At 48.1% G+C, this 13,397-nt stretch overlaps 1 protein-coding gene across 2 annotated transcripts in view; it reads right to left on the bottom strand.

Annotated features, from left to right (window-relative positions):
• Window positions 1-7,055: 7,055 nt before the first annotated feature.
• Window positions 7,056-13,397, bottom strand: part of CLPX (caseinolytic mitochondrial matrix peptidase chaperone subunit X) — a 69,943-nt gene continuing 63,601 nt past the window's right edge. Inside the window, exon 14 of one of the 2 annotated variants that reach the window (XM_040342306.1) lies at window positions 7,056-7,711. In XM_040342306.1, the coding sequence (XP_040198240.1) occupies window positions 7,621-7,711 (91 nt within the window). In that variant the 3' untranslated portion in view covers window positions 7,056-7,620. The remainder of the gene's footprint in view (window positions 7,712-13,397) is intronic. The other variant, XM_040342307.1, reaches the window with a different exon arrangement.

The raw sequence follows: 13,397 nt of genomic DNA on the forward strand, positions 1-13,397 counted from the left end.
AGCTCCCAGTCCTGTCAGGGGGGAAATGCTGATCCTCTGTTCATACAATGTATGAACAGAAGATCAGTGATTTATCCTAGCGAGGCCACCCCCCCCTCTACAGTTAAAACACACCCAGGGACATACTTAACCCCTTCCAGTGGCATTTTTATAGTAATCCAATGCATTTTTATAGCATTGATCCCTATAAAAATGCCAATGGTCCCAAAAATGTGTCAAAAGTGTCCGCCATAATGTCGCAGTACCGAAAAAAACAAACCGCTGATCGTCGCCATTACTAGTAAATAAAAATAAAAAAAAAGCCATACAAATACCCCCTATTTTGTAAACGCTATAACTTTTGCGCAAACCACTCAATAAACGCTTATTGCGATTTTTTTAACGAAAAATATGAAGAATACGTATCGGCCTAAACTGAGGAAACATTTTTTTATATTTTTGGGGGATATTTATTACAGCAAAAAATATTCATTTTTTTCAAAATTGTCGCTCTATTTTTGTTCATAGCGCAAAAACTAAAAACCGCAGAGGTGATCAAATACCACCAAAAGAAAGCTCTATTTGTGGGAAAAAAGGGACGCCAATTTTGTTTGCGAGCCACGTCGTACGACCGCGCAATTGTCAGTTAAAGGGACGCAGTGCCGAATCGCAACAAGTGCTCTGGTCTTTGACCAGCAATATGGTCCGGGGTTTAAGAGGTTAAATGGTTGTAAAGCCACTGTGTGTACTTTATAGTATCCCCTCTGTTCAACGATGTTGTGTCCCAGTTTAATGTTCTATATAAAATAAATATGAAGCTGTATACCTTATTTCAGAGCGCCTCTTGGTGCTCACGTTACTGCCCACCACTCTCCTCTCCCAATCTGAGTACAGTGGGAGGAGCTGTGAATCCCTCGCAGACGTCAACCGAGAGGAGGAGAGCGGCGGGTAGTCACATGAGCGCAGAGCGGCGCTCTGAAATAAGGTATACACATGGTCAGTTTACAAAGGGGAGGGCAGCACCAGCCAGGTATTTTAGACGTTAGAAATGGCCAAATTACACCCCTTACTGCCCAGGACAATTTTCAGCGATGTCGCACTTTGAATGACAATTACGCGGTCATACAAAGTGAGACTGTCCGATCTTCTTTCATGTTTACAGACATGAATAAAACAAGGTTTTTATGGGTTGGAGATATTAGACTCAATTCACAAAACTGTCACACAGAATGAGCCGTCACATTTCAAATCTGCTGGCTGCACAGCAACAATAACTGACACTTTTTATATTATTTAAAATTTCACAAATGTCAGTTTTTTTTTTTTTTTTTTTTTTTTTTTTAGGAGGGGGTCCCCTATTTCTGGTCATAGTATACAGGTGCATCTCATAAAATTTGAATATCAAAGTTTATTTCGGTAATTTAATTTAAAAAGTGAAAATATATATATATATATATATATATATATATATATATATATATATATATATATATATATATATATATATATATATATATATATATATATATATATATATATATATATATATATATATATATATATATACACACATATATACACACACACACACACACACACACACACACACAATTTTAATTATAACAGAGGAACCTTGGTTTACGAGTAATGCGGTTAACGAGCGTTTTGAAAGACAAGCAACTTTTTTTTTTTTTTAATTCTGACCCGGATTGAAAGTGAAGTTTTATACTTTTTTTTTACATATATTCAGTGTCTTCCTGGTTTCTGCCCTAGGCCAAAATGATGTCCCACATCGCAGGAGTCTTCATGGGAGGGAAGGGACTCTCAACTAAGCACATCCTCCTGCCTGTGTTTCATCAGATTAGACAACCCGTCAGATTTTGTAACGAAAGTGACGTTTCGTCGTCGCCATCTTGCTACACCCCGCACTTCTCCACAGTAAAGATACACCGAGAAGGGGGCAGGGCCGTCTTAATAGCATCATGGGCCCCTGGGCAAAGAAATGCTCTGGGGCCCCTACAATGATGACAGTGCAGGTAAACAGACATCAAGTAGGTAGGAGGCAGACTGCCTCCCCTGTGTATCTATAACTCTCAGTGCCATCATGGGGCAGTGTGGGCTCAAGGACCAGCTGCTTTGGGGAAAGTGCTGGGGCCCCTGGGCAGTGTCCAGGTGTGCTCTCATTAAGACAGCCCTGGAAGGGGGCCAGCAGACATATTGGTTGAGTTTTTACATTTTACACTTATTTATAACAGTAAAGGGAGTTTATATAGTGAAATACAGGACTTCGGACTGTTTACATGTTGAATTTTAAAAGCAGCGAACTTCTGCGATTAGCAAACCTGTGAGGTCAGCAGGCTCGCCGCTGCTTTTAAAATGCAACATCTAAACAGTCAGACGGAGTTCTAAGTCCTGTATTTCACTATATAAACTCACTTTAATGTTAAAAAAAAAAAAAGTGTAAAATGTAAAACTCCGGTGGGTGTACCAATATGTCCTCTTGCCCCCTTCTCAGTGTATCCTAAGGCTGCATTCACACCTGAGCGTTTTGTCGCCTGAAGCGCGACGCTCAAAAACGCTAGAGGGGAAAAAATACATTACTGTCTATGGAGATGGTTCACCTCTCCACTCCAAAACGCCTGAAGCTCAAACAAGTTCCAGACCCTTTTTTGTCATGCGAATCACGCGGTTTGAGCGTTTCTATTTCCCATAGAAAGTAATGGAAACGCTCGATTCAAGCGACTAGCGCGACAACGAGCGTTTGCTACGGGCGTTTTGTTGCTTTAATCAATAGAACATTTCACCCAGGCAGAAGATCAAAAAAAAAAAATCTACCAACATAGCAACAAGTGATGAAAAGATGATCATTTTTCCTATTGGCTAAAATAAAAAACGTTGAAGTACAAAAACAGACGACGCTGTATGCAAACGCACAAATACGCACGACAAAACGCTGGAAAAAAACGACCGAACGACCTACGCTCAGGTGTGACTGCAGCCTAACTATGGAGAAATTCAGGGTGTAGCAAGATGGCTGTGGGTCGCCTCATCTGACGGAACACCTGTTGATCCCACAGGTTTGCCAATCTGACAGAACACCGCCGCTTGTAACCACTTGCCGACAGCCCGTGGCAGTTTGGTTCCCAGTGGGAGGGGGAGGATCAGAGAAGAACCGGATCAAAAATCTTTTACACAATGCGGGGGGGGGATTAACCCTTTCACACGGAGCGGATCAGTAATGATCCGCTCCGTGTGTCCGCAAAGCTCAGCGGGGATCCTCTAAAATCCCCGCTGAGCTGGCAGCCGACAGGGCGGTCCCCGCACACTGTGCAGGGACCGCCCTGCGTTTCCTCCGCTCTCCCCTATGGGGGATCGGACGAACACGGACCGTATGTTCGTGTTCATCCGATCGACGGAAGAAAAATAGGATTTCTTCCGTCCGTAAATGCGGATCTTTGCGGAGGGGGACAAATTACGTGCGTCAGCGGATGTTCATCCGCTGACACCCGTAATCACATAGGGACCCATGTATGCCCCTTTTTCATCCGCAAACGGAAGGATGAAAATGCGGACATACGGTCCGTACGTGTGAAAGGGGCCTTAGGTTCCACAGCAAGTATGCTTTACCGCATGAGTTTACCGTTGTGGGTTTTAGTAACCATTTCATTGAAGTAAAGAAACCGCAGACACATGAAAACAGACACTGTTCAGGGTTACAAAGATTTTTGGCTAAAGGAGCAAATTTTATTCAAGTGAATGTCATATGAATTGAACATTAACTTATCTGAAATCTTAAAATCAAAAAAATAAAGGGAATTAATACAGTAGACAAGCATTTTTGTCCAACTTAAAACTGTGTTCATACTAACCCGGTCACTACTGTGGGGTCCGAGGTATGTTCTAGCACATTTCCAACAGGAAATTCAATTAGAAAAATCAATTAACGTTTAAATATGAAATAAATCCCTTTATTGTGGTCTACGGAATACTAGAATGTGTTCTGGGAGGTACAAAAAAAAAAGGGCAGGATGGTCATCACCCACCTTGGTGGTTTACAAACCCTATATCCGATACAATGGCAGGCACATAAAAAGGGGAACATGACCAAAAAAAAAACAAAGTGCAAGGGAAACAAAGTGGAGGTTTAAATGACAATCATTAATTCATTTTTTTAACTTGCAACTGAAAATGTTTTTAAAAATAAAAATGTTTAATTGTGAACACCCCTCCCCTCTTTTACACCAATCTAAAAAACAAAAAAAACAGCGTCAGACATTTTATGTCAAATGGATGCAGCTTAGCCGCCTTTCTTACACTTAAAACCCAACCCCAGGCATGATAAATGCACTGAATATTGATAAAAGGGGATCTTTACCTTTACATCTATGTAGGATCAGATGGGGGCTGCCAATATATAAAAAAAAAAAAAAAGTTTTCGTGGTTCTCCTGGATATCCCAGCTGCCAATGTACGTCTGGCTCGCTGCTGATTCCACTGCCACACATCTGTTGGTCGTGTTTTTTCCCCTCTCCACTTAGTTATTCACAAAACATGTCCTTCCAGCACCGATGCAACCCATTGGTAGCGGTACTGACCACAAAGCCTTTTAAAAAAATAAGGATGGAAGACAGCCACCTGCATTCCACTACACAGGGAGAGAGAAGACTCCCTTAGAATTCTAAATCCAGTGCAGCCTAGTTTAGCCTAAATTACAAACATAAAATCAGCACAAGGGACCAAGTCACATTTAGTATGAGGTTCCCCTTTTGCCAAGTCTTCTTGGTTTAGGAGGCATTTTGTCTCCCCTGCGCCCCCCCCCCCCCTATCTTCGAGCGTCGGGGGACATTACAATGGAGGTATGATGTTCCTCTTGTGCTGAGTTTTCTTGGTTTAGGAGGCATTTTTTGTCTCCCCTGCACCCCCCCCCCCCCCATATCTTCGAGCGTCGGGGGATATTACAATGGAGGGGCTGTCAGGAGCTGGACTATGCCTGCTGTGCCATTCATAAAAGCCATACTACAGCTTCTATGAACATAGGAACACTGAATGGGTGGGGCAAGCAGGTGAAGGACTACAGGGATAAGCCTATCAGTCGCCCACTCACTCCCCATGCAGGTGTTCCTATGTCGTTCATAGAAGACGTAGTATGGCTTTTATGGATGGCACAGCGGAGGTGAAAGGGCAGGCACAGCCAAGTCCCTAACAGCCCCTTTAGTTTATTTAAACACTGCTGCACCAGAATATTAAGGCGGTGGTAGGAAAGACAAAAATGTCTCCTAAACCAAGAAGCATCAGCACCAGGACCACATCATACTAAAATTACGTTCCCTTGTGCTGATTTTTTAATTATGCTGAACTTGTGCTATAATATCTCTAATAAAGGGGTTCCACAGGCCTACCATGGACTTCCCGGGGGTTCCACAGGCCTACCATGGACTTCCCGGGGGTTCCACAGGCCTACCATGGACTTCCCGGGGGTTCCACAGGCCTACCATGGACTTCCCGGGGGTTCCACAGGCCTACCATGGACTTCCCGGGGGTTCCACAGGCCTACCATGGACTTCCCGGGGGTTCCACAGGCCTACCATGGACTTCCCGGGGGTTCCACAGGCCTACCATGGACTTCCCGGGGGTTCCACAGGCCTACCATGGACTTCCCGGGGGTTCCACAGGCCTACCATGGACTTCCCGGGGGTTCCACAGGCCTACCATGGACTTCCCGGGGGTTCCACAGGCCTACCATGGACTTCCCGGGGGTTCCACAGGCCTACCATGGACTTCCCGGGGGTTCCACAGGCCTACCATGGACTTTCCGGGGGTTCCACAGGCCTACCATGGACTTTCCGGGGGTTCCACAGGCCTACCATGGACTTTCGGGTGCTTTCCCCAATTTGTGCTACATCTGCAAGTGGTTTAGATTTTTTCATCTCAACTATTAGATAAAGTGGCTGCATTAAAAAAGAAAAAAAAAAACAGACAGAAGCCAACCTTCTGTTTGCCCATGGGAACCAATCAAGTTTCACCTTTTATTAATTGGATTGAAACAAGGAATCTTATTTGCTGCTATAAGTAACTGTTTCACATTTCTCCCAAGCATGAGCCAATAAAGTGTTCTAGGAAGAGCGACGAACACTCTCCAGTGTTAGCCAAGAATACTAAAAACAGAAGCTCATCGGGCACATCTTATCTGGCTTCTGTGCAGAGTTTGTGCAACTACTGAAGTCCTGCTAGCCGCATCTTTGAGGCACTGTAGGAGCGGTGAATATACAGCTCCTACAGCGCCCCCTGCCCATTGAAATCAATAGGGGGCAGTGCCTCCAAAACTCCTGCAAAGCGGCGTTTTTTGCGGCCTCTTGGCCGCTGGCGGGGGTTAAAAACGCAACGCTAGTGGACAAAAATTGCGGCAAAAAAGACATTAAATTGCTGCTAAAAATAAAGGCACTTTAGCGCAGACGCACCCAGCCCTAGGGCTCTTTCACACGGAGCGCCCGTTTAGGTCCGCCTGCCATTTTTTTTTGCGGACCTGAATGGGCGCTCCGTGCTCTATGGCCCCCGCGGATGTCCGCGGTGACATGCCCGCCGACATCCGACCAGCCAAAGTGTGACGGAGGAAAAACCTACTTTTCCATCCATCTATCGGATCGGGTGAACACGGACAGACGGTCCGTGTTCATCTGATCCCCCCCATAGGGGAGAGCGGAGAAAAGACAGGGCGGTCCCTGCACAGTGTGCGGGGAACGCCCTGTCATCCGCCGGCTCAGCGGGGATCAATGGAGCGATCCCCGCTGAGCAAGCGGAGGTTCACGGGGCGGATCATTACTGATCCGCCCCGTGTGAAAGGGGCCTTAAAGAGGATAAATGGGAGAGATTTGCTAAAACTGGTTTACACAAAATCTGGTGCCAGCTGTGCATGATGACCAATCAGCTTCCAACTTCAGCTTGTTCAATTAAGCTTTGATAATAAAACCTTGAAGCCGAATGGTTACTATGTACAGCTGCATCATTTTAAGTAAATCCCCCCCCCCCCCCCCAACATGTGGTGCCAATGTAAAAGCCATTGGGGACCAAAACCAAAAAAAAAAAAAAAAAGTTCAAAGTGGATTGTTATAGGACGACATTAAAATTAGTTGCAATCAGCAGCATTTTCCAGTATTTTTTTTTTAAACCAGTTATGAAATTAAAACGAGACATAAAATCATGGAAGAATAAGCAGCAAAAAAAATAAAATAAAAAAAAACACACACGAGAAGCCGCAAAATGTTTGGGGACTGGTAAAACGCATCTGCATAGACCGTCGGGTTAACAATTGAACACATTTGTAAAATTAACCATGTTTAATCCCAGTAAATGTACTTCTAAGAATGGTTAAAGTTTCTCTTCTTCAAAATAAAGAAAAACAAAAAAAAAAAAAAAAAAAATCCCAAGATATATTATACATTGTTGTCTATCATTGTATATAAACGCCGTTCTCTACTGTAGAAACTGAAGTTTTGTAAAACGCATCGGCTTGATTTAGTTCCCAGAGTGAGTTTTTTTTTCCTTCAGGTCACAAAACAGCTGTATTTAGTATTAGTGAGAAGTGTGTTTCAGAGCGGGAAATTGCAGCTGCAACACTGGAGATCGGCAATGATCGAGACACAGTCTAATTGTTGGCTGCATCAGCCTGCCGGGACCAGCCTTCTTCTTCCACCCCAGAGTCGTACTCTTCCTCTGGCACCTCTTTATTTTGGGCTCTGGAACAAAAAGGAAAAAAAACATTAACCATTTTCCTACCGGGCACTTTCACCTCCTTTCCTGCCCAGGCCAAATTTTCATGCATTTTTTTAATTTATTTTTTGAGAGACAGATGGAGCTTTTAGGTGGCATTTAAACCATTTCCCGCCCACTCTACAGACCAAACACATGTAAAACCATAAAAGAGAATTTTTCCAAAAAGGAGCAGCAGCCTATCCCCGACGACGTCCTTTGATGACGAAACGTTTAGGTGTGGCCTTGCTGAGTGGAACGTCATCACGCTCTGAATACCACGGAGCCTGGCAGACAGGAGAGGATCAGAGGAGACGCCGCATTTCCTCCATACTAAATTGTTTTATCAACTTAAAAGTGCAACTTTATTTTTCTATTGACCACTTAAGCCCCGGACCAAAATGCAGTTAAAGGCCCAGGCCAGGTTTTGCGATTCGGCACTGCGTCGCTTTAACAGACAATTGCACGTTCGTGCGACGTGGCTCCCAAACAAAATTGACATCCTTCCCCCCCCCCCCAACAAATAGAGCTTTATTTTGGTGGTATTTGATTACCTCTGCGGTTTTTATTTTTAGCGCTATAAACAAAAATAGAGCGACAGTTTTGAAAAAAAAATGAAATAATTTTTACTTTTTTCTACAATAAATATCCCCCAAAAATATATAAAACACATTTTTTTTCCTCAGTTTAGGCCGATACGTATTCTTCTACATATTTTTGGTAAAAAAATAGCAATAAGTGTTTATCGGTTGGGTTGCGCAAAATTTATAGCGTTTACAATAGGGGATAGTTTTATTGCATTTTTATTCATTATTTTTTTTTTTACTACCAATGGCGGCGATCAGCGATTTTTTCGTGACTGCGACATTATGGCAGACACATTTTTGGGACCATTGTCATTTTCACAGCAAAAAATGCATTAAAAAATGCATTGTTTACTGTGAAAAAAAGGATTTTTGTACTCACCGTAAAATCCATTTCTCCGAGTTCATAGACAGACACAGCATCCTTTGACCTTAGGGTTATGCTTCTTCCTACCAGGAGATTTTAGGCAGAATTCTTACAGCACTTAAGGTGTTAAAACTTTCCTTCATGCCGCTCCTCCCAGGGGGCGTGGCTCCCCCAGGCATAACCCACACCCTGCTCCAGCAGCTTCAGTTCGTAACAAGCAGTACAAACCAAGGAGGGGTGGGTGCTGTGTCCTTCTATGAACTCAGAGAAATGGATTTTACGGTGAGTACAAAAATCCTTTTTTCTCTTTCGTTCATAGACGGACACAGCATCCTTTGACCTTAGGGACGTCCCCAAGCAGTGTAAAAAAAAAACGAGGGGTGGGAAAAACACAGCAAACAACAGGTTACACCCCAAACAAAACCGGAGTTACTCAACGGAGGAACTCCAACCTTAAACTGCCGCCTGTAACACCCTGCGGCCGAATGAGGCATCAGAAGATGCACTCACATCCACCTTATAAAACTTTGAGAAAGTGTGGACCGACGACCAGGTCGCAGCCTTACACACCTGTAACAGAGGCTTGGTGTCGGAAAGCCCAGGAGGCTCCAATCGCCCTGGTCGAATGCCGTGACCCGAAAGGGAGGCGCCCGCCCCTTCAGGGCGTAGGCCTGAAGCACAACCTGTCGGATCCACCTGGAAATGGTGGCCGACGAGACTGCCAGGCCCTTACTGGGACCGGACACAGACACGAACAGCGAGTCCGACTTCCGGAACGGAGCCGTCGCCGACAAGTAAAACTCGAAGGGCCCGAACCACATCCAGAGAATGTAAAACGGCCTCCTTCGGGTTCTTCGGCTGAGGACATAATGATGGAACAACAATGTCCTCGTTAATGTGAAAGGCCGAAACGACCTTCGGAAGAAAAGAAGGTTGCGGGCGCAGCACTGCCTTATCCTGATGGATGACCAAGTAGGGGGCCTTGCAAGACAAGGCCGCCAGTTCAGACACTCGTCTGATAGAGGTAATAGCTACCAGAAAGACCACCTTCTGCAACAAAGTCAGCAAGGGGATCTCCCGAATGTCCTCAAAGGGGGCACGCTGAAGCGCCGAGAGGACCAAGTTCAAGTCCCAACAAGGTAGCGGAGGGCGCACCGGGGGGGCCACATGCCGGACCCCCTGCACAAACGTGCGAACCAAAGAGTGCGCTGCCACGGGACGCTGAAAATAAACAGCCAGAGCAGAAATCTGACTCTTGATCGTGCTCAAGGCAAGAGCCAGGTCCACTCCCCGCTGTAGGAACAGCAGGATCCGGGACACCACGCAAGTACGGGGGTGCCACTTCATCTCCTCACACAGAGATGTATGCTTTCCATGTACGATGATAAATTTTTCGAGAAGTGGACTTCCGTGCACGCATCATGGTAGAGATTACCGGGCCCGACAGGCCCCGGTCCTTCAGTACCTGGTTCTCAACAGCCACGCCGTTAAAGCCAGTGACCGTAAAGCAGGATGGAAGATCGGGCCCTGAGACAGGAGATCTTCCCTCAGAGGCAGGCGCCAGGGGGCGTCTGCCACCAGACGTACCAGGTCCGCGTACCAAGAGCGACGCGGCCAATCTGGGGCGATCAGGATCGTTGGAATCCCTTCGGCTTCCACCCTGCGTAGCAGGCGGGGTAGGAGCCTTAGAGGAGGGAAGGCGTAAATCAGGTGATATTGACCCCAGGGAGCCACTAACGCGTCTGCCCACGGGTCCCTTGACCTGGCCACAAACCGTGGTACCTTCCGATTGAGACGGGACGCCAGAAGGTCCACGTCTGGAGTGCCCCATTTTTGGCACAGGATCTGAAACGCCTCCGGGTGGAGAGACCACTCCCCTTGATCCAGAGTCGTGCGACTTAGGAAGTCTGCTTGCCAATTCAGAACTCCCGGAATGTATACCGCTGACAGGGCCGGAACGGACCTTTCGGCCCACCGAAGTATGTGAGCGACCTCCGTCGCCGCGGCCGAGCTCCTTGTGCCGCCCTGATGATTGACGTACGCCACGGCCATGGCGTTGTCGGACTGGATCCTGACAGAACGGCCCTGCAGCTCCAGGGACCACCTGACAAGGCACAGCTTGATCGCTCGGAGCTCCAGGATATTGATCGGCAGGCGGGACTCCTCCTGAGTCCAGCGCCCCTGGGCTGACTGGGTGCCCCAGACGCCCCCCCAGCCGAAGAGGCTGGCATCCGTCGTGACCACTGTCCAGCGGCACGGAAGAAAAGACTTCCCGGACTGAAGCACCGGAGACGTCAGCCACCATGCCAGGGAAGACTTGGCCAGATGGCTCAACCGAATCTGGCGATCCAGAGAAGATGGGACCCTGTCCCATCGTGACAGAATCTCCTTCTGTAGTACCCTGGTGTGGAATTGGGCATACGGAACCGCCTCGAAGGAGGCCACCATCAGACCCAGAACCCGCATGCAGAAGCGAAGAGACGACCACTTCTGGGTCGACAACTGTCTCACTGCAGATTGCAGGGTCCGCAGTTTTTCCGATGGGAGGAACACTTTTGCCTCCCCCGAATCCAAAACCAGCCCCAGGTGTTCCAGCCTCTGGGACGGAACCAACACTGATTTTTTGAGATTCAGAAGCCAGCCGAACTCCTGCAGAGTCCGACACGTGATGGACACGTCCTCCTCTAACTCTGAGCCTGAAGAAGCTCTCAGGAGAAGGTCGTCCAGGTATCCCACGATAGCAATCCCTCGCTGCCTTAGCAAGGCCAGGATCGGGGCGAGCACCTTGGTGAACACCCGTGATGCCGACGCCAGCCCGAACGGGAGGGCCACGAATTGATAGTGGTCCTCCCCGATCGCAAAACGCAGATACCTTTGGTGGCTTGTGCAAACGGGGACATGCAGGTATGCGTCCATGATGTCCAAGGACGCCATGAAGTCCCCCTGGTGGAGGGCCGCTATGATAGAACGGACCGACTCCATCCTGAATCGCTGCACCTTGACAAAGGAGTTGAGGGCCTTTAGGTCCAGGACAGGGCATACCCCTCCCTTCTTGGGAACCACGAACAGATTGGAGTAGAACCCCCGAAACCGTTCCAGCGAGGGAACCGGCACAACCACCCCTCTGTCCAGAAGATCCTGGACAGCCCCGGACAGGGCTAGCCGACGATCCGGAAGAAGCTGGAGGTTGGATGGAAAAAATCTGTTTGGGGGACAAGAGAGGAACTCTATCTTGTACCCCGAGGCGACCATCTCGCAAACCCAACGGTCGGTCAGAAGAGAATTCCACCGATCCACGAAGTCGTGAAGCCGTCCCCCCACCCGAGACCCGGGCGGGGGCAGACCTTCATGCGGAAGCAGGCTTGTCCGCAGGCTTGTTTGGTTTGTTAAACCAGGGGCGCTTACGCCCGGCAGCAGGGGCTTTTGCCCCTTGCGGACCTTTTCCAGCCGCGCTGGGCGCACGAAAAAAACGCTTAGGGGTAGTAAAAGTAGGACCTTGCTTGCGGCGAGGTTCCTTACCCTTCCCCGACTGAGGGAGCAAGGTGCTCTTACCTCCAGTGGCATCCTTAATGATGTCATCCAGGGATGCCCCAAAGAGCCGTCCGCCCTTAAAGGGCAAATCCACCAAGGTCTTTTTTGAGGACTGGTCAGCCGACCAGCACTTCAGCCATATAAGGCAGCGCAGAACCACTGCGTAGACAGAAGCCCTGGAAAGCAAAGGAATCGAATCCATAGCCGCCTCACAGAGAAACTTCTGACCCTGAATCAACTGCTCAGCCAGGTCCCTAGAGGACTCGGAAGCACCCTGGACCTCCAGATCCTGCAGCAGGAGCTTCGCCCTTTCAGTTAGCGTCTGAGCAACCAGGGCTCCGGCCAGAGCCGGCCTTACCGCCGAACCCACCACCGAGAACAGGGAGCGGGCCACGGCCTCCACTCTCCTATCAGCGGGGTCCTTGAAAGCAGGAGCCCCCTCCACAGGCAACGTAGTAGCCTTACTCAGTCTGGACACAGGAGGGTCCACCGACGGAGGAGTGACCCACTTTTTTAAAAAGTCCTCCTCCAGGGGGTAACGGGTAGCAAAGCTTTTAGGAACAGTAAAAGCCTTTTGCGGTGTATCCCATTCCTTATACAACAAATTGTCCAAATAAGGAACACAAGGGAATACCTTAGCGGTACGCGGTGGTTTGCGGAATCCAAAAGGGACTGACACCGCTGGTGTCTCCGCCATATCCTCTAAATGAAGAGTCTCACGTACCGCAGTAATTAGAGCTCCAACAAATTCCTTGTCAGCAGACTCCGCAGCAGAGTCATCCTCGCTGTCCATGTGGGTTAAGCCCGCATCCTCAGACATGACAGAACCAGAAGCAGCAACAGCGTTATCAGATTCTGCGTCAGAGATATCCCCAGAAACAGCCTCCGGGGGGGGGGGGGGGGGTGCTTTTTACCCCCCAACCGAGCACTGGTAGCTTCAAACCTGGTGAGAAAAGATTCCAGGACAGCCGACACCGATTCAACAGATGTGGCAGGGGAAGGGGAAGGGGCGCTAAGGGTTAATTCCGACATTGTGAGGAATGAGGGGCCTGATTCAGGCTCCATATTGCAGCTGCCGTGTCACCCCCACTGCCAATGGCAGGAAAAAAGTCCCCCACAGGTCACCTCCCGGCCGCTAGAGCACAGTCTGGGGCCCCCTGAGACTCACCACCCCCCTGGTACAGCGCGGTC

This window comes from Rana temporaria, chromosome 3 (assembly GCF_905171775.1).
Source record: "Rana temporaria chromosome 3, aRanTem1.1, whole genome shotgun sequence".
NCBI lineage: Eukaryota > Metazoa > Chordata > Amphibia > Anura > Ranidae > Rana > Rana temporaria.